Below are 22,448 nucleotides of genomic sequence, written 5' to 3' on the forward strand. Positions count from 1 at the left end.
ACACTGCTATACACATAAAGCAGCTGATATTACTTCAGATGCAATCAATTAGATAGACATTGGTGGACACAGCAAGATGATTTTTTTTTCTCCGTTATCTACCATTAATGACCGCTTATATATTCTGGACTGGACTGTGGCTGATGGTTGGTTAAACCAGAGTAAGATGTCAGCGCTGTGACTGTTCTCAGTTTAATTATGTGGGATTCAGTAAATTTTGTTCATTATGGGATTCATAGTTTGGGTACTGTAATAAATCAGGTTTATTACTTTGATTTATGAGAGTGTGTGTAAGATGGGAATTCTTTCTTCACCAACCTCATCTGAACTTGATCAGTTCCTGTGAATTTGTTTAAATAGAGCTGGAGAGTTTTAACTGTGTTTGTGTTTGTGTTTTTTCGGCCGACAGAAGCGGGACAGCCCCGACACTGCAGCATCGTTCACACTCGTCTCCAGCGAACTGCAGAGGAAAGACAAATTCATGAGAGTCCTGTTCTCCTGCAATGTTCGAAAGGTAGACAGCTCCTGGCGTATTTATCCACCGCTAACCACACACACACACACACAGAGCCACAACATGTATCTGTCTGTACAAATATAAATAAACCCAACTGCTGCTGGTTTGTGCCACCTGCCTGCAGGGTGTCTGTGTGTTGTGAGCCTGTGGGGTGACTAATGAGGAGCTTTGTTTCCCAGATCAACCGTTTCCACAAGGCGGAGGACAGGGCTGTGCTCATCACTGACCGCCACCTGTACAAGATGGACCCCCTGAAGCAGTACAAGCCCATGAAGAGCATCCCCCTCTACAACGTAAGACCCTCCCCTCCTATAACACCATTCCTTTAACAGCCGTCTTTATTACAAACACATGGAGGTAAACAGAGGGCGGCTCATTACACACAGGTGTAACAGCGTTTTGGTGCAGAGGTTACACACACATTGGTTCAACAGAAGCAGAAATATTCTAGATTAAAATCCTTAAAACCCTGTTTGATGTGATGAGAATGATTTATGCAGAACTTTAGAAGCTTCAAAATGAAAAACCATAGATCAAATTACTGCAAAGTAATTTGCTGTTGATTGATCCAAAGTGCAGCCTGATGTGAGTTTCATATTTATATAGAAATAGGAAAGATAGATTTGAGGTGAATTAACAAACTTAGCTTACGAGAGCTAATGCTTCTTTGGCTTTATTAAACTTCTGTAAACAATGAGATGAATTCTGGCAAATTGAGTTTAGTCGTAGACAGAGGTGTTTTTAAGATGAATCAAGTCAATAGATTATTCTTATAGTAGGAAATAAGAAAGAAATGAAGTAAGATGCACAAATATTATGTTTATTTCTATGACTTTGATCTAATCGTTGCATTTCCTCCCTGTGATTTACCTCCTCTGGACTCTAAAAATGACTTATTTGTAACCATCATTTAGGTAAAATCAGGGGTCACAAACAAACCAAGATGAACCACCATTTCACAGAATACATTTAACACATATAAAGGAGAGAGAGAGTAAAACATTAAACCAACTAATACAGATTTAAACCATTTAAAATGAGTTGAAAAGGCAAAAACTGTGAAATAAACACAATATAAGTCAAGAGGAAGTTTGTTCCACTAACTAAATGCTGTGTCTCACAGTTAGACCGGGACCAGACGACCTGAGACACACAGTTCACGTGGTAAAGGACATTCAGAGATGTATTTTAATCCTAAACCACTGAGAGATGTTTGGATGAGCGGCAGTAATTTAAACTCTGTTCCAATTAGCTCTTTGACGTTCAGTTTAATTACAGTGGCTTCCGTGTTATACTGAGAACATATATCAGAAAATGAGAGCCCACTCCAATGGATTAAAATGTATGAACAGCCCATTTTAAATTACTGAAGAGCGAGTGCAGTAATGGGATGACTTCTCATACCCGACAGTAGTTCAGATTTCTATAAATGTGCACACATAGGCACATATTGAGTCGGCCTGTAAAAAAAAAAATCCAGGGTTTAGAAAAGATTCTTCTAAGTGGTTGAATATATCAGTTGAAACACAGAATTTCATTTTATTTTTTTATCCTGAAACAAATTAATAATCAGAGAGAGTCCCAAAAACAAACTGGTGCTGAAACAATCAGTTGATTTATCAATATGGTCAATAAAAGAAAGCAATAAGGGAATTTATTGTGAATTATTTAGATAATCAATTGATCATTAAGTTCATATATCAAGCAAAAACAGGAAATATTTGCTGGTTCCATCTTCTCAAATGTGACGATTCTCTTATTCTTTCTGTTTGATCTCATCATTAATCCCACATCTTGGGATTTTTCGAAATTTGTACACAACAATATTCACAATTTTATGACATTTTGTTGACTGATTTTAATTGTAAAAATTCTTAATACGTTTATAGTCATTAGTTGAAGCTTTTTATTGGAGATCTTTATTTTATACAACAGTGCGATGCTACAGTTTTACAGTCCCTCTGTACGTGATATCAAAAAAATAAACAACAGCAGCTGTGACAGAGGTGACAGCATCATCTCTGATTTCCCATCAGCCTGTTCTCCTGTGGCAACATGTCAATATGCAAAACTGTCATTCAGCTCCACAATTGGCTGGTTTTAATTCATATTCACGCTGTGATAGGTCTATTAAAGCTGCTGCACGCTCACAGCACATGAGGCTGTTTCCATGGCAAATGTATCCTGTGAGTGTTGACTTCATGGGACTTGTTTTCTTACACAAGTGCTGCCAAAATCTGTTGCCTTTTTTTTTTCTTTTCTTCAGTCTACTCACACAAATGTGGTTCAGTTCTAGAGGCTGCTGTTTTTGTTCTTAACTGTTTTTGTGAGTTGGTCAGAAAAATTCTGGTAGTTTTTCCTTCTGTACTTGTGAGGACCTTCACTCACATATCACGTTCACCAGGGTCTAACCCCAACCTTAAAGAAAGAGTTTGACGTTTTGGAAAATTTGCGTCTTTGCTTACTTGCTCAGAGTTAGATGACTAAAACAATACAGCTCTACTCATTGCGAGGTGGCCAGTCAAACTGCAAACCAGCAGAGAAATAAACCGACACACAACCTCCTCTAAAACCAACTGGTCGTCTACAAAGTGAGGGATAAAGGTGTTATCAGTGAGCTTTAGAGGTGCTGGTGGGAAGATTTTGCAATCCTAGACTCTCAGGGCCCCCAGGCAAATAAGCCCATTGAAGAACCCCCTCCTTTGCAGACTATTAGATGCTACAGTTTACGGATGTCCCCTAAATGCTTCACATGCAGGCTATTGGTAGATGCTTCAATTTACAGATGTTCCCTGAATGCCTCACATGCAAGCAATAGTTGGATGCACTATATGGTGTCTTCATTGGAGGTTTAAGGGGGTTTGTAGTTGTTATTGCAAAATGTGCCAATATGAGGGGCCACTGGGGGCCCATGTGCCTCCCCTGATGGTGCGCCTCTGGTCATAAACACACCTCTGATGCTCTGGTTTTATATTTTTAATAATTTCAGTTGCTTTTATTTTTAAAGCTTTTCCCAATTAACATTAAGCTAATGTCAACAACACTCAGCACTTCCAGGTGATAAATGTATGGAATCAGTGTATGAAAACAGTATTTCTCATAGAGAAGAGAAACTGAAAGCAACAGAGTGGTGATTATGACATGGCTCAGTTGTAGTGATGGAATTAGTGCTGTGGAAATGTTGCATTATCTGGAGAGCAGCTGAAATAAGGATGAAATGCTCTTCTCCAGATAAAGGCCTGATGGTTGGTTCTCTCGGTTCTTCAGGTAAATAAAGGCCTGAGCTATGTGAGAATTTACTGGAAGCATATTTTCCAAAATGTTGAACTGTTCCTTTAACTATGAAGAAGACAAAGCAGCATTTAATGAACATGTAAATAAATGATACACAGATGATATTTCTGCTCTGCTATGACACAAATACTGTTTATGCACCTGGCTGCACCTCTGACCTGGGAGGTGAGGCAGGAATGAGACAGGAAGTGAACGTGTAATCCATTAATCTCTGCGGCGGGCATGGACACGCCCCCGTCGTCTGGTGAAATGAGTGAGATATGAAGCCGGTGCACGTTGACAAGTGTGACAAGACATCCCAGTGTTCAATCTGACAAAAATGACAGGAGGGAATTAGAGAGCCTGGAGATGGACACTCAAAGCTTGTGTCGCTGCATCTGGAAGAGAAATGGGGAGATGGAGTTTAGACAGATGGTGTCAGAGAGAGAGAACAGCAGGAGCTAAGCAGAGTTTTAGTTATTGTTCATTCAGAGACAGAGTGTCTCACACAAATACACACACATACACACACACACACACACAGATTTGATAGATGAGGCTCAGTCCCACACACAAGGCATATGGGGACCAGCAGTGCTGTAGGAGGACATGGGGGCACACAGTGTGGTTTGCAGCTTTCACACATTGACAGAGACACAACAGGAGTAGTACAGTGCACACAGCGCTCCACATACTCATAACCAATGAATTTTTTACCCCGTTTGTGTCTTTTTTATTTAAACAACTGAATAATTTGTTGCGTTCTGAAAGAATAAGATTCAGTGTTTTTGTTCAAGTCAACAAATCCCATGAAAAGACCAAAGCCAACAACGAACTGTGGATCAGAAGCCTCAAATAATCTTATTCGTCTGAACCACAGAGCTCCACTGTTGTCCAGAAACTATTAAAAACACAGTGAGCCACACATGTTCCTTCATTACTGTGAACACACACACACACACACACACACACACTGTAGTTTGTTTTGACTCAGTCCCTCATACACTGTCCTGCTGATGTAAATACTGACAAATGCACCAAATGTGTATTAATCCACTGCTGAAAATAGTCCACAACAGAGCTGCAGTTTACCTCTGTTTTGAGAAGTGTTTGCTAAAAAAAAACAAACTGTTGTACACAGTAAATTACTGAGCCTTAAAAAAAAAGCTGGTTATTTGTGACCTGTTCTTTATTTTTACATCTTCAGTAGGAACCAACAGGGGCTGAGTGCCACAGACAGGGGAGGGAAGGCAGAAACTGGTAAAGGATATGTTCATACTTTCCTCAAGTTTGTTTTAAAACAATACCCACAGGCCCATATGCAAGTAAAGAGCCTTTGGTTTCTGTATTGGTGCCTCTTGTCCATACTGGCTGTGAAAATATTCAGGTGATGAGGGACAACATCCACAGTTCTTCTTCTGTGTAAACGTTCAGCAGAAGTAAATGTGGTCCTGCAGCAGAATGAGTTAGACAAACTTAAGTTGCAGGCTTTGTGTCACTGACCCTGTGTGGTGGCTCGGGGAGGAAACCCTCAGTGGTGAAACAAACAGATGGAAATTTATACTAAAAACATAAAAAGATGAAGCAGGTGTGAATCATTTTGTAGAAGAATATAGAATAATACCAACGCATTCCTCCTCCTTTCAACTTTAAAGTTTGTTTCTGTAGAACTTTAAAAAGTGATAGTGACAAAGTGTCTTTATATATACATTAAATGCATGTGAATAGTCTAACATAGACAGTTAAAACAAAATAAAATACAATCACTTATAAAAAGGTTATGAGTGGAGCTAAAATGATAAAGTGATGATCCCCTTTGATCTGAGCCTGGAACATCGGCTCTTTAAAGGATGAGACTTGTCTTTATATTATTTATTGTTGACAAATCCCACAAAAAGACCGAAACAAGCGAGGGATTAGCTCATCTCTCAATAATTTGTTTTCCTACCCCCTCTGAAGCCCTCATGCCCACTGGGTCCTATTGACGGCGTAAATCTTTAAATAACGTCTCACAAATATATTGTTTAATTTTCTATAAAAGCTCAACACACATATATGTAATATACTGTTGGTTGAGGTGTTTTGCATGGGAGTTGCTGACAGTGAGAGATATAGAACCAGCCTTACCATTTAAACCATTTAAAAGCACATTTAGTTAAAAGATCAAAAATAATGAATTGATTCCTGTCTTAATATGTTTTAGCTAATAACTGTGGTTGTGTAGAGTCCATTCATCTTTTTAGTCAACATCATTATGACTGATCGTAGCTGCTGCTCTGCTGCATCCATAATACCAGGCCATAATACCAGTAAATGTCAAGCTGCAAGGGAGAGCAGATTGGTCAAGGTGCAAAAGTGCAAAGGCGGGTGAGAGGAGGTGCAGAGCGAAAGGCGGCTGGGGAGGATGAGCTGGAGATAGAGCTGTAGGCTGAGAGCCATAGCGGCGTGACGCGGAGCTATTGATCGGAGAAGGTCAAACAGAGGGGAAAGCAGTTAGCTCGTTGTTGATTAGCACTGAAAGGCTAACACCACAGCATCCTCCTGGCTGTCCTGTGCTGTGTATTTACTGCAGCTCCTGCAGGGCAGCAGTAGGGAATGGCCCCGCTGATAGATGGCTGGTACTTTAGTGAGGAGCCAACAACTGTCTGCCAAAGGATTTATACACCAATTAATGCCTGTGCTGCAGAAGTGAGATCATTACACTGTTATATTGGGGGGAAAAAAATACTGTTTTCTGCACAAGTGAGTCATCTCACTGCTTTTCACCATCTTTTCACCTTCCATTTTCCATCCTCTTCTTTTTCTATTCCTGCCTCCCCCTCCACCCATCCCCACTTCACCCCTCTCCCTATCTTAGTCTCGCCCTTCCCCTCCTTCTCTCTCTGCTGCCGCTTCTCTCTTCCCGTTGTTGTCATGCCAACTTCCCAGGAGACAGTGTTGTCATGGATACCGAGCAGCAGGGCAGATCAGCTGATGTCTGGTGTCGTTCAGGCATGTGCACAGATCGGTCTCCTGTATGTGCACTCGTTCTCCTGCAAGCCTTTTTTTTTTCTGATCCCTCCGGCTCTGGTTCTCCTCACGTTCTTTCTCTCCTGCTTTTTTTTTATCCTCATTCATCCATTGATCTCTTCCCTTCACTGTATTTTTATTTTTCCACCCACAGCTGCAGTGTGGCCATATAGACATGAATGGTTTACATCTGCAGCTGAGTGGCTCCAAGAAAACAGAGCACAGAAGAAAAAAGTGGCTGCTTTCTGAAATTATGCAAATCTATTAATGCATAACATCAGGATGAGAAGGTGATGATGCATAAATTGCAACTGTGTTAATATATTCATACATCTCAGAGGCAACTTGCAGGGAGGGATGACTGTTTTTTTGCCCCATGAACATTAGTGTCCGACACACTGTTGCCCCCACAGCCTCACAACATGAATGGCTGCACAGCTAAGCTGATTATATTATATTCATTTAATCACAGAGCCTCCAGACTTTGCTCTTGCTGCTTTTGTCCCCCCTCCCTATCTTTACAGGGCTGCTGGGTTGTGTTATATAACCAATAAGTTGCTCCCCTTAGAATAAACTGGGAGAACCTGCTCAAATGATGTCCTCATGACAACCAGAGAGCACTTAGTTTAAACCGTTGTGGTCCTGACTGCATGTTCTCAACTTGTACACACTGTACAGTAGTGCTTTCACCAAACATACACCCACCCACTGGCTTTTTTTAAATGCAAACATCAGCAACAAGTTGTCCTTCAGAAACGGTGCAGTCCTCCTGCCTTACAACGAAATAAACATGTCAACATGTTTGGACTAGAAGAAGCTGAAGCATCACCCTCGAGCTAAGCAGTGGGATTTCAACAAAGACCCATCAGAACTGTGACTTTCTCAAACATATTTAGTGATGTAAGAGAGAAGAAACAGCATGGACCCACTCTGTAAACAGGGACCACACAGCCCAAGGTGACACTCAACCCCATCAGCCGGAAACAAAATAACCAAGGACGTTTTTTTGACTGGCAAGGGCTTGGCACTTACACATATATGTGTGTGTGTATATATATGTGTATATATATATATATATTTAGTAGCGTCTAAAGGCGCAGTGTGTAAAGTGTAAAAATTCAGCTGCAACACAAAAACCCGACTAACGAACATGATGTAAAATTACCCAGAATGCACTGGCTGATGCAACATTTTAAAAAAGAAATTAGTGTTGTTATGACCCGGTGTCTAGTGGCCACAACAAAAATTGAGACACACAATGGTGAGAATGTATTACAAGTGAAATCTTCAGTGTGAGGTGTAGAGATCAGTCACATCAGTAGTGTGTGGTGTGTGTGTGAGTGAGGTCCGATGAGTGAGTGCAGGTTGTCAGGTGCAGAGCTAAACATAAGGAATAAACTAAGGCAACATAACAAAACCTGAGGGTGGTGTGACTGCAGAGAGGAGCAGGGAGGGGAGTAGGCAGCCAGGACTTACATGCAACACACAGATGTTCCAGCTGTACCTGCAGACAAAGAGAGGCAGGTTAGTGAAAGGATCCCAAACCCCAAGAGGACCTCAGGGTCATCACATTGTCATATTCAGGCTGCATAATTTTCATTTTTATTTAATTTGCTTATTATATGATTAAAAGTTTGTCCTATAAAATGTGATATGTTGAGATTGCTTGTTTTGTCTGGCCAACTGTCCAAAACCTCAGTTCACATTCAGTTTATTGTCATAGAAGAAAAAAGAAAAGAAGAGAACCGTCACAACTAAGAAGTTGGAACTTGGCAACATTTGCCATTGTTGCTTGAAAAATGATTAATGACTATCAGAGTTGTCACGATTCATCAGGAATCCCTTGCACAATACAACATGCCTCAAAATTGATATTGTATGGATTGCACACAGACGCCACCATAATTAAGAAGATCGCTATTATCTCACAGTGAGTAGAGAAGGCCTCAAGTCATCACAAAAGAATAAACAAACCGTCGCACAATCTAGCCCCAACTCGCAAGACACTCTTGGCCAAGTCGGACGGCAGTAATGAAATTTATCATCATCCAGAAGTTTTTTCAGATTCGTGTGGTTCGGACGGACGAACAATTGAGCAGATGGCCGGGCAGGAAAACGCCTCGAATGGATCTCAAACTCAGGGTGAAACTGATTGTGTGACTCAAGACAAAAAAATGAGACAAGGAAACAAATCAGAATGTATCATTACCCGACTCATTAGGACACCAACTGTCGTTCCAATCAGTTAAGCCTTTAATATAAATGTAAATGTAATTGGCTGCATGCAATTAACTGCGGGTGGATTGCTAGACAGAAAAGTATTGCTTAAGGCTTTAATTCATGGTGATTACGTGAAGTGTTTGTTTCTGAAGTCACAGGCGTCATGTTGGAGCTAAATAAGCTAGCTGGTTGTTTAGCCGCCGGTAGCAGCCCCGCCTCTGCCTGTCTTCCCCCTGATGGAGAATTTGTCTCAGCATTACACTCTGGTGAGTGGATATTAATGTTCCTGACTGGCTGCCCCACGGCTGTTTCCCTCGACATGCACTGTCTGAGTTCAGCTCAGGAGGACAAATTAAAAGAGAAATAAACAGCTAACAGAGAGGGAATGACACAGGAGCTGCGCTAAAAGGGAGAGAGAGAAGAGCAGAAAGGAGAAAACAGGGATAAAAGAGAAAGGAGTGGATGGTTAATGAGACATGAACTCTTTTTTCTGCTGAGAAGATTTTGTTTCTTCCTGCTGTGTGTACTCTGAAGGTTTGTAAAGCTAGAAAATCCAACTACAAAATCTGGAGTCCCCTTTTAGCCCTATTGCCCTCCATTGCTATGTGGTTTTGGGGGCTGTGATTGGAAAATTTTGATTGGTCCTTTGGGGTGCTGATCAATAAATCCAAGTACTGATTGAAGTCAAGAGTGGGAGAAATCCCATGCACCAATGGACACCAGACACTGGCCTTTTATTTATTTATTTATTATTTCCATCATGGAGTTTAAGTTTTCATCTGTGCCTCTCGTCGGCTTGTATGTTTCTCAGTAGGATTATGAAAAAATATTTCACTGATTTGCACCAAACTTTGTGAAGGGATGGGTCACAGCCCAGGGAAAAACTCATTAAATTTTGGTGTTGGTCCAGATGCAGGAATTTCAGGAATCCAAATTAATTTTTAGATCTTGATGTAAAAACTCAGACACATTAATTGTGTTGAGATCTATGACTTTGAACAGTTTGGTGCAGATCCAGATAAAAATCTCAATCTCACTGATGTGTAGGATTGTTTGGCCTTAACAGAGGTATGCGCTCCACTGCAGGCCATTCTGGTTTATTTTTTAAATATTATTTATATAATTAAATGACATTTTTTATTGTAGAGTTCTCTAGATTTAGATGTCTGACTTTGTGAGAATAAATAGCAGCAACTTTTTATGATCAAGGTTTTTCTTTTCCTTTTAAAACGAGAGATCTGCTGAATAGGCCAAATTCCTCAGGTCTCTTTCCTCCACTTCCTCTGGAGGATGATTTGTAGCCTGGTGCAGCGGCCCCGGTGAATTCATGTCCTCTGGGCTGCGCCAGCTCAAACCCTCTAATATGCATGTCCATCTGTGTCTGTGTATGTGCTGCATTTGTGTTTATCTACAATACAGATGGTTACGTGATACGTGTCTCTATACACGTTGCTGCACATGTTTGTGTTTCTCCGTGTGCATGTTTGTCTGTGTTAAACTGTACGGGCCCCTCCTCTCTTGGTCTGTGGCAGGTGACGGGAGTGAGCGTGTCCCCTGGGAAAGACCAGCTGGTTGTGTTCCACACCAAGGACAACAGGGATCTGGTGGTGTGCCTGCAGGGAATGGTCCCTGCCAATGAGAGCCGCATCGGGGAGCTCGTTGGCACCCTGCTTAGCCACTTCAAGAGGTGAGTGGTTGGGGGCGGGGGGGCAATGGGCAACAAGTGGTGGCAGAAGCTAAATTACTTATTTATCTGCCATTTTCATCTGTTGTTGTAACAAAATGCTTGAAAAGCATGAACCATAGTTTGCTGGATTGGGTGACACAGAGGTGAAGGTCAAGGCCTCCTCTTCCTTTTCCTCCTCATCCTCCTCCTCTTCTATTTACTGTGCGGAGAAAATTGCTTCCGGCTGACAATGAGCATATTGTCCTGATTTAAACCCAGTGCATTTGAGTTCACCTCCAGCCGCACTACACAACACGATGCAGCGGTGATTCACACAGGTTGAATTTTACCTGTGGTGGTGGGTGGCGAGGTGTGGGAATGATGTGAACACAGAGACTCATGCAGCTTAGAGGGGAGGAGTATAACCCAGGTTGTTTTGTAGCTACAATTTACACGTCCCCTAAATGCCTCACGTGTAGAAGCTACAAATTAGCGATGCTCTCTAAACGCCTCACGTGCAGGCTATAGATGTTAGCTAGGTGGCTCCCCACTCAGTTACTGCAGCGCTGAAATGACTCTGTATCAGATCAAATCGTATTGTCCCAGATGTGCCGTATTGACCAACGTGACCTGTGGCAGGAGGATTATGGGACGGATAGAGTGCACAGCCACAGCTCTCCTCACTTGAACCCTAATGTTCACTTAATCTGAGCTCCGAGCTCTCTTCAGGAAGGCTAGCAGTAATTTTGTTTCCGACCTCAGAAGCGGAGAAAAACACAGATGTAGATAACACGTTTAAATGAAATCCCTGCACCCCGCAGTCGCTTCCTCCCTCTTACCTTACGATTCACCGAGGTTCACACCAGGACCTTTTCATATCCCTCTCTGTGAACCCTTTGTCACTTTAAGACATTGAATAGGCACAGATAACAAGCTATTAAACACATGTAACACGGATACTTTAGTGTCTTGTTTACAGACCGGTAATCAAAAGATGGAGCATGACCTGTTTTCTTCTGTTGATGATATGAGGTGAAACTTATGAAAAGGATGATTAAACTTGTACCTGGTTAGAGGTTAGTCTTGCTGCAGGTGGTCTGCTTGTCGTCCTGGCTCATAATCAAAAAAAAAAAAAAAGAGACACCCACTCACTTCCTTTAACAATGCACTGAACTCAAGGTTCTCGCTTTACTCTCTCTGTTGTAAGTTTTATAAGGAGAGTTAGAATGAACCTCAAGTTCATGTGAGAGGTTCATGTAAAAACATTTTGCTTTATTATATAACAGAATACTGTTGTATAACAGGACACTGTATAATATAATAAGTAACAAAATGAAGTCACATGCTGTTAATTGTGTTGTAGCACAATGTGTAAACAAGTATTAGATACAGCTTACACGTGGTTCAGCTACACATCAGTAGGTGCCTCTTGTTTTGGTTTTTTTTTCCTTCCAAAAACCTTCAAAGAAATAATTTGAAAAGAAGCTCCAGGAAAAAAAGTGTGAGTGAATTAAGTGATTTCATTCATCCACTCTCGTTCCACTTTGATCCTGTGTTTTAATCCCAGGAGAGGATGACAGTCACCTCAGCTAACAGCCGCTCATACATAAACACACACAGACAACCACCGTACAAACTGCGTGGAAACTAAAATAAATGAAATATCAGAGTAACCCCCATAAATATTAACCGTATAAAAGCATCACCGGTCCTTCAGGGTCAGGTTGGTCAGCTTGTGGATGTCAGAAAGGTTCACGTGGTTCGACCTATCTTCCTTCTATTTACTGCATAGAAGAAAACCCAGCGCACTTTATTTGATTCATTGGATTGGATTTGTCATTAAATCCATCAGGATTCCTAAAAATAATTAGATTTACCTGTTGTTGGCATGTCTCCTCATTCCTGTTTCATTCAGTGACTTGTCCTGTGGGCCACACATGATTTTATTTAGACCTTATGACTGGGTGATTATGTGCTTTTTTATATCCAAAAAAAGCAAACACACAACCTGCAGCTTTGGATTGTGCCTGCACCACTGCAGATGAACACTTTGGTTAAACGATGAGGTTCCTCTATAATCCCTGCTAGATTATGCTCCTGTATGTTGAAGTGTCTGAGGATGTTTCACAAGTTGTCATGGTCTCTGAAGTCTGGTGAAATGCTGTGATGTCTGTGATCTTCGGTCGACTCGATAGCCAAGTGGTTAGGACCCGTACCACGTGAGCGCATGTGCTCTGAGCAGGCGAGTTAACTTTTCAACTCCTGACCAGCCCGACTCTTTGCTGCATGTCGTTCCCCTTCTCTGTCCTCTCATTTCCTGTCACTCTACACTATCCTATCTAATAAAGGAGTAAAATACTCAAAAATAAAAGTAAAAAAAAAAAAAGAAATAACCCAGTTTCATTAAAAAAAGACATACAGAGAAATACAGAGACAGAAGTTTGACTCTAGCAACTGCAACAATGACAGTAAACAGAAAACACAAACCCATCACCACGTTTATTATGGTCCCCATCTTGGTTTGGTTCGTTAGCATGCTAACATTTTACAGGTGTATGCTCATTAAAAAAATACTGAAGAAATGACGATTTTGATCTGATGGTGACACCCCATGAAAAGATATTTCATTAAAAACCACAAATATCAGCCTCATGGTGATGCTGGAGGAAAGCCATTGATCACCGAGTCATCCTCTGGGGATCATGAATGTTTGTGCAGAATTTCATGACAATCCATCTAATAGTTATTGAGATATTTCAGCGTGGACCAACCAACCCACAGTAAACCAACATATCGGGCCTAGAGCTTCATCTCTGAAGTTATGAACTATAGGAGATGTTTGTTTGGGAGCTTGTGTGTCGTTTTTTCTGGCTCCTGGGACAAAAGCAAACGTAAAACCCAGAGCTAAGCTTCAAACCATCTGTTCATAAATGTAGAGGTGTCATCACAGCAGCAGAAGAAAATGTCAACACTCAAACTCTAAATCTAAAAGCAAGTAAACTCCCTGAGAAACTTTTCCACCCAAACCTTGTTAGAAATCAGATCAAAGGAGTGAACTGTGTTATTTGACCTTTACGGTTAATCTGATCACTCCATCCTTCTGCTGCTGCTGTGGCCTCTGTTTTGATAAAGCGGGTTTTTAGATCACTGACATCGCTCATTTCACTGATTATTGAATTGACTCCTTCACAGTGGTCTGGCACATGTATTGATTTGTGCATGTTTGCAGCTCTTTGTGTGTCTGATTGGGTATGTGGGTGAGAGAGAGAGAGAGAGAGAGAGAGAGAGAGAGAGAGAGAGAGAGGGAGTATTTGTGCATGCAGACAGATGTGCATGCATCTGCTTATCTCAGTGTGTTTGTGTGTGTGTGTGTGTGTGTGTGTGTAGCTTTGCCGCTGAGCAGGGCAGTGTGCAGGTCTTCCATCATTGCCTTTCTGTGATGGTATCTTGTTTCACTGTGGAGCCCATTTCTGTGTAGGTGTCGGGCTCAGAAAGGGCCTCCACTGGGCCCCGCGTAATGACCCTCCATGTGCTACGCATGCCGACTCATCCATCACTGTGAAACACAAACAGACAGAACAAAGGGAACACCGGCATGTGCAAACATATATGTGTGTGTGTGTGTGTGTGTTTGATCGCATTTGTGTGTGTCTGCATGAGAAGGAATTCCTGAGAGGCGGTCTGCGTGCAGCTTCTCTTGCGTATCTGCACTGTATGATCTTTTGCATGCAGTGTCCCACCACTGCAGCTCCCTGTAGATGTGGCTTTAACCTTTATCTCTCCTTCAACACGCTGCACAGTGCACAACTTGCACAATAGCACGCAGGGAGAAGGGCAGCTTACAGCAACAACAAAGCAACACTTTATCCTCCTCAAAGTGACAGCGAGGCCAAAGCAGAATGACACTGCTGCTGGGAATAAACTCTCTTCATGTCACGAATGTGTCTGGATACTTCAGGCCCGATTTGTTTTTGACAGTTTCCAAATCTGCTTGGCATTAATCTGTTTATTATGAATTCTGATTTTTTTTTTTTTGCTGAGGATGGTTTAAATTGTGAAATAGTGACAAGCAGGAACTTATCAATACCACACCAAGTTGCCTCAGACTGAAGTGATTCAGAGATTTTCAGCAACGCCTCCATAAGAAGATAACCCTCTTATCGGCCATGACGCACCAGTTGTCTAGAGAAATTCAGAAATACCTCATTCTTATTTTGCATAAAAAGGAGGGGGGATTAGAGTCCCATGCCTTCAGCCTCCCTCCTCCCATTCTGCCTCCATCCTTCTTTTACCCCTCTCCCTCTTTCATGCTTTTTTTTCCCTACATCCTATTTTTGACTACATCCCCATTGTACCGATCTCAGTCTCTGCAGAACCCCTTGTGGGTCCCCCCGCCCCCTCCACCTCTTCATCTCCATCCCTCCCTTAGTCTTTCCATTTCTCTCCCCTGACTCCCCCCGTCTTCATTTCTGGAGAGGAGGTAATGAAATATTTAAGGCCGTGCTGCTGTTGAGGCCTATATTTAGAAGAGACAGAGCCACCCCCTTTCTCTCTGTCTCTCATCTGTGTGTGTGTGTGTGCGTGTGTTTACATGCATCCCACTGCAGCACACCCACCGTCCGCTGCTAGGATAGCAGAGCAGACACCCTGCATCTGTCACACATACACTTTCAATGAGAGATTCAGGTGATCCAGAAGAACTAACTACTCTGCTACTGATCACTATAACTTCTCCAGCAGCGAGCTGGTTTACCCCAGAAACAGACTGTTAGTCCTGGTTTACCCAGATTTTCTCAGTGTGTTTCATCAGGTTTTAATGTCTCTGTTTCAGTTTAATTTGCTATTGCTAACTCAACACTTCCTTCATGTTTATATTGACTGTATAAATGTGGGGTAATCTTCATTTCCACAGTCTTGATCCTGTCAGTGCAACAGACTCGTGTCTCGTGTTTTCATTCTCTAATTATTTATAATCATGCTTCTGCTTTCTCATTTTTAAGCTGTTCAACTGCTGTCAGTGAAACTCCACACTTCCAGCACAGATATTTCATATTAAAAGCCTCCCAACAGCCAAAGTGGCATAACCCCTCTCTTTCCTGGCAGGCTTTTAATGTGAAATGTGTGAAGGAAGTGTTGTCATTGACAGGAGCTTAACACAGATCAAAAAACTGGCAAAGTATTGAATGAAAACAGCTTCCACTAATGGAAGCAGAGTTGTGTTAATGTATGAATGCTCTTTTTTATCACCTGACCTTTACAAGCTTTTATTTCAGCTCTTTTTTTGAGGATTTAGTTATAAGGTTAGTTGGCATTCACCACTCCCATATTTATGAGATGTACTATTTTTATTATTATTTTATTTTTATTTTTTAATTAACTTTTATTTAACCAGGTTTGAGAAGTTGTTTGTAGGGTAGAGCTGAGATTTTGCTGACATTAGACATTAACAAAATCAAAACAAAAGTTGCTTAGCCCTTCACAATTAAAGCACAGAATTCTACCCTCCACCTTCACACAGTCTCTCTTATTTTATAAGAAGAAGTCATAATGGGGTGATGGAATGAAGGTACTATGTGTCGAAAATAAACAGTGAGCACTGGTTTTGTTTCAGGTGCCCCAAAAAAGCAAGCAGACCTGGAGTCGACTCCTTATATAAAATATTTCAGGCCAAGTTAAGGAACATTTGTCACAACAGAAATGAAAAACACAGAGTTTGACTCTAAAGACAAACAAGAAAAGTTAACATCTGTACAATGGCTGCTGTGCCCTTGAGCAAGAAGTTTAACCCCCATACTCCTGCAGTGGACTCTTAATGCTCCTAAGAAGACAACCACAGTTTACCAGTGTTACACCGAGGTTTAATATGCATTATTTTAAGTGTCTTTAAATGGCTTTTGTGGCTGAGCAGACTTGACATCATCATTTAATATTTTTCTTTCTTCTCACTCATTTTTCTGACATTTTTAGTGGTTTATCTCTTAGTCAGTGCTGCATCACACACTTCCACTCTGCTTCACACCTTCCCCACTGGGATCTGAACATATAAATAGCCTGGTGTTGAATTATTCATCCACGTCCTCAGTTCTCACAGGTGGCAGAATTTGAGTTGAGAGATTTCGTTCCATCAGATGCAACATAACATCACACTAAAATACTAAAATACTATTATTACTTCCAAGCAGGAAAAGTGGAATATTTCGACAGGTTAAAGTAACAATAGATGTGTTTAGATCACTTTAACTTTGTGCACAATGTGTCGTTTACAGCACATTTTCTCTCTCTCTCTCTCTCTCTCGCTGCACATCTGTCAGTTATGACCTAATGACAAAGTTGCCCCACGGCCGACAGCTCTAAATTCCAGGTTCACATAATCTCCTGTGTCTTCCTGTCACGTAGTTTGTGTGTTGTGCAAACAGCTGGAATCAGTTTCTTAGAAAAGCTCTGTGGATTGTTTCTGTAGCAACAGCTCGGCTCCACCAACTGCTACTGCTGGAAAGCCTTGTGCTGTAGATTGATTGTGTGTGTGTGTGTGTGTGGGTGTGTGTGTGTATGTGGGTGATGGAAGTCATTGACTGGACTTTATTAACCCTCAGCTGTTGTCCTGTGTGGGTTTTGGTGCATCGATGAGATTGATGGTTTTGGTTTTTTTCGATGAACTGAAAATCTATTGACACCAGATTTGATCAGTTTGGAAAGTTTTTCATTCAGAACCTGACTCTTGGTACGACAACTAAAATGACTTTTTCCAAAACCTTTGAGAAACATAAACATGATTTTCTGTAAACATTTAACAAAAGAAGCAAATTCTGAAATGTTGACCAATCAGAAACAGCCTGAATACATTTTTATTTAAATGAGGAAATTTTATTTAAAAAAAAAACATAAACAAGATGAATAATCTGAGCAGACATTCAACACGTTTCAGTTATTAAAATATCATTTTGATAAATAAATTGCAAAAATGCCAAATATTTGCTGATCCCAGTTTTTTATTTGAGAGGATTTGCTGCTTTTCTCTCCTTTATAATACAAATGCTTTATAGTAACTTATCATTCTTCACAGATCAGCATCGTTATTTTACTCGACAGGCTGTAGAGGGTCATTTTACCTCCTTCTAGAACTAGTTAAATACAGAAAACGGTTAAATATCGAGCAATGGTGGCAGCGAATTCATTACCAAAAAATCACATTATGTTTTAAAGGGTAAGATTGTATTTGTTTACATAAGGAATAGTATAGGACATTATAACACTATGTTATCTGTAAGGATTTTATGTTTGTTGTTATGTCTGTCTGAATACAGGAAATGGTTCAAAGAGCTGTTTCATCCCATTTATTTGTTGATTTGAGTCTTGGTGGATTGAATCGTAGGAAGTTTTCTATCAGTTGTTGTTGTGTATTGTGAGTCTCATTGTGAGTATGAATGATATGGATGCGTATTGATGTATTTGTTATTGAAGTATTGTCTATCTGTTACAGGACAGCGGCTAATGGGGATCTAACTAAATAAATAAAAATAAATAATTCATATTTTAAATGTTGTTGATTGAACAAAATAATCGATCTGTAGCTGATCCAGTTGTTGTTGAGATATTTCGTTAAAAAACCACAAATGTCAGGCTCATGGCGGAGCCAGAGATAATCAGTGATCAGGATTCATCCTCTGAGTGTAAATGACGTCATGGAAATCCGGTCTGAACCAAAGTGGTGGACCAACCAACACTCAGATTGGGAACCAGTGGATTAATCAATAATGAAATTAATTGTTGCCAGTGATGTTTATTCCAGAGCTCCAGACCCACACTGAGCATGAGTGCATCTGTCTTCATCGTCCTCCCTCCTCCTCCTCGGTAAACTCTCCAGATCTGTCTCAGTGACAGATGTTTATAGATTCACCGCCCTCACATGTCTTCAAGCACGGTTACATCCATTCATTCAGTCTCCGTCTTACTCTCCTCTGACCTCCACCAACACCACCTTCTGTCCTCGGTCTTAAACTCCCACTCGCTCTCATTCTTCCTCTCCTTCCCCTTTACCCCCCCCACCTTTTACCATCCTACAGTATGAGTCAGCAGTAGTGTGCAGTACACAGCCCTTCATTGATCTGTCAAAGTGATGTGGTCATATTGTGTTTATGCCCTTGATCCAACTCCCCCACCCCCCCTCCCCCCTTCTATGAAGATCTGAACATTTAGTGGAAACAAAAGTGTCAGTGAGCGGAGAGGGAGGGGGGGCGAGACCGCAAACAATGCAAAATGGATGAAGTGTAAAAATAAGAGGAGGAGGATAATAGGATGCAGAGGACACTGGGTAGGAAAGAGAAGTTGTATTGATCTGCTTCAGCTGACTGATTTAGTTGTGTGTGCTCGGGTCAGGTGACCTATCAGGAGTCACGTCAGTCTGCAGGAGCGAGCTGTGGTCATCAGACACGCTGGCGTCAGTGAGCTGTGTTCATCAGTTTGTTGTGTTGGACTGAGATGGAAAATATCTGAGTAAATCTTTATCGTCTGTCGTCACGCTGACACTGAATTTATTCTGGTAATGGGAATATGAAGACGTTTAAAGACCATACCAGTGTTTTTGCATTTATTTATGTTGGTTTCCAGTTATTCTCTCACTGTGACCTTATTCCTGTGAGATCTTTTTAAACTTTACTTAAAGTTACTTCAAATAATTACACATCTTAGAAAACAAAGAAACAAAATTAAAGTGCACAGAACTCACAGTAACTAAGATAAAACTCTATACAATGAAGAAGTAAGTAAAAGTAAATAAATAAACCAATGAGCATATTCAGTACATATTATATTATTTTTGATGAACATACCAAGACCTGTTAGCTCTTATTTTTGCTCTTGAATATTAAATTGAAAAAGTGTAAAACTTCTTCTTGAACAAATCTTTTTGTTTAATTGTTCCAGTTTCTTTCACCAACAAAACCAAAAGAAAAAAAGACTTGTCACGTAGATCTCTACATAGTCATGTAGCTGTCTTTTCTTTGAGATTGACAAATAATGGCTGCTGCACTTAGACGTTTGTTCTGTACAAAAAAAAAAAAAACCTGAAGGAATAATTGTGTCCTGTAGAGCAGAGAACATCTTTAATGTTGTCTTATACTCCACATCCTTCACTCTAATTTGGTTTTTATTAAAGGGTCAGATACAGGATTTATTTATCACCTTAAGCAGTGGAGGTAGCAGCAGTGGTAGTTTAGTGATGAAGTGAAATGTCTGGGTCGGGTCTGAATGTGTTTTGTGAAGGTTCCATATTCAAGCTAAAATAGGATGTCAACAATAATAATATAATTTTGACCAAAAAAGAAACGAGGCCAGCGATTGTTGTGACACTAAAAAATACTTATGCAGCCCATAGTGAGTGAATGATGGTTAGAAAACTGTTGTACACACAGTTGAGGTGTGTAGTAAATGGGCTAAAACTCCAGTCAGGTCCTTTGATTGAAAGGAGGTCATCCATTCATGATGCTCTTCTTTTTGGGAGCATTAGATTTGTTTTTTAGCTGCAGGGACAAATGAATATAAAAAAAAATATAAAAACTGTTGTTCAATAAATGTGTCAAAGAGCATTTTGTGCTATATCTGGAGATGGCATGAACATCATTTGTGAGAGTGAGATAAAAAGAGGGTGAGAGGGAGGGTGGCAGAGGGAAGCGATAAGAAAAACAGAGGGAGAGAGAGAGAAAGCTGAGCCGCCTTTGTCTTCCTCACCAAGGTCACCCTTTCTGCTGAATCAAATATTTCAGACTGATAGAAGTGGGCTTCTTTCTTCTCCTCTTTCCCTCCATCCCTCCTTCTCTATTTCCTACTTCTCCATCCATCACCCGCCCCACTGCTGCTCCTCCTCTCCCTCCCCCTCTTGTTTTTCACTTCACATTCCACCTCTCCTCCTCCTACTCCTCTCTCCCTCTCCCTCCTTTCTGGGGCGCTGCGGATGCAGTTCCCATGGCAACCATTGGATCCATGTTTGTCTGATACGTATGCCATCCATTAATAACCCTGCTGGCTGGAGATAATAACGGCGGATCTGGTCTCAGACCACAGACCGAGCCGCACGCTGACAGCAGAGTATAGAAGAGGAAGAATATGAGAGGAATGTAAAGATCTGCGCGAGAGAGAGAGAATATGTGTCAGAGAGAAACAGCACAAGCTCTTACTGCAGCTTTGATGGTTGCCTTAGCTTCGAACATTGAAAACGCACATCCCAGCATGTTCTCAGGATGCAGAGTCAGTCTCAAGGGCAAAGAGAGCCACACACTTTACTTATTCTGTGATCAGATGCTTTTAAATTAAAATCTTGGACAGTTGCAGATAATATTTCACATCAAAGAATGTAAAATAGAAGAATTTTGTAGAATAATGTTATTGCTTCTCCAAAACCAGGTGTTGAGTTTGCAGGTGCTGACAGTCGTGATTTTCTGTGTGCAAAAAAAACAAAAACTTGTGCCACCTTCTGTTTAATCACCAAAGGGTCTTCAAGGATAATATATCTGCATAGTCGTTATATAACGTGCAATTTGCAAAGTCAAATTGCATGTGAGCTCACAAATTCTCCTACACACATAAAAGAGACTCAGACACACACACACACACACACACACACACTCTCAGACTGAGTCGTTGTTATGTGGGCCAGTGGGGAGTCCTGCTTGTCTCGTTGGCACCGTGCTGCAGCCTGGGGGAGGAGGCTGGCTGGGTGGAGTGATGGATGGCAAGTGGCCAGGCCAGAGTGTGCACGTGTGTGTGTCTTTGTGCTTGTGTGTGTGTGTATGTCTGCTGACTTCAGAGATAATGTGAAAATGTGCTGTATGCGTCGCAGGTTGTGTATGAATGGCAGGAATGTGTGTGAATATGTGAGTTGAGTCCTGACCTACTTTTCCACTGCAGCCCCCGAATTACTGCCAGGCAGCCTCCCTCTCTCCGTCTCATTCACTCTCACACACACACACACACACAAACACACTCAGCGGAGTCTGTCACAGAGGTGTTAACCTTCCTAATGTCACCATGATGTGTTTTTATTTTATAACACAAGCAAAGACACTGGCACCAGCTTCAGTCACTTTCTAAAGGAAGCTTCCTGATTAGCCGAGCAATTTGAAGACGAAAACTCTTAATTGATCAATCAAAAAAAGATGAATCAATAATCAGTGTGTTGCCAGAAAACCTACTGATAGTTGCTACATCAGCTTTGGCAGCAGTCATCTGTGCAGCCGGCTGCTCTGAAGATCATCACATTCTCCCACATTGCAATAATGCATGAAATCTCCTGATACATGCGAACAAGACTGAGCGCTTGTAATTAGCTGTGACCCCTCAGCGGGTTCAGCACTCGGGAACAGATTTCTTAAGCCTCATTTCATGTGCGTTCTAATGGGCAGAGATAAAAGTGTTGCGTCTCTCCGAAGCTCACGCCGTTCACAGGGATCAGTTTTGCATGGAAAATTCTCTGCCTCTGAAGTTTAATTGTAGCCTTAGTAAATTATTTCGGATGTCGTCGCTTCATTAACGAGCATTTGTGTTTGAGAAAGACTCGATTTTCTTTTTCCTTTTTCGGAGCTTCCTGATCTCAGACAGATCCCGCCCCCTGAACTTTGCCTATTAGGCTCCGGCTCAAATACAAAATACATATTTAAACTCACTCCCAGTGGCTGATTGCATAATTGGCTCCTGTCTTAGTGAATCAGACACTAATTACAAACAGATTGCGAGCGCAAATTGAATGAAAGGCTCGGCTTCAAATTTGCC

At 41.3% G+C, this 22,448-nt stretch overlaps 2 protein-coding genes across 3 annotated transcripts in view; one reads left to right on the forward strand and one right to left on the reverse strand.

Moving 5' to 3' along the window:
* The window catches only part of cdk5rap3 (CDK5 regulatory subunit associated protein 3), a 288,850-nt gene that overhangs the window by 253,653 nt on the left and 12,749 nt on the right, over positions 1 to 22,448 (reverse strand). The gene's annotated exons all lie outside the window — the stretch shown is intronic.
* myo1d (myosin 1D) overlaps positions 1 to 22,448 on the forward strand; it is a 114,146-nt gene that overhangs the window by 74,183 nt on the left and 17,515 nt on the right. For both annotated transcript variants that reach the window (XM_071463075.1, XM_071463076.1), the window contains 3 exons: positions 410 to 514; positions 697 to 810; positions 10,552 to 10,706. In XM_071463075.1, the coding sequence (XP_071319176.1) occupies positions 410 to 514; positions 697 to 810; positions 10,552 to 10,706 (374 nt within the window). The remainder of the gene's footprint in view (positions 1 to 409; positions 515 to 696; positions 811 to 10,551; positions 10,707 to 22,448) is intronic.

The sequence above is a fragment of the Trachinotus anak genome, unplaced genomic scaffold (assembly GCF_046630095.1).
Source record: "Trachinotus anak isolate AG129_WGS33_773 ecotype Australia unplaced genomic scaffold, CSIRO_AGI_Tana_v1 ptg000025l, whole genome shotgun sequence".
Classification (NCBI taxonomy): domain Eukaryota; kingdom Metazoa; phylum Chordata; class Actinopteri; order Carangiformes; family Carangidae; genus Trachinotus; species Trachinotus anak.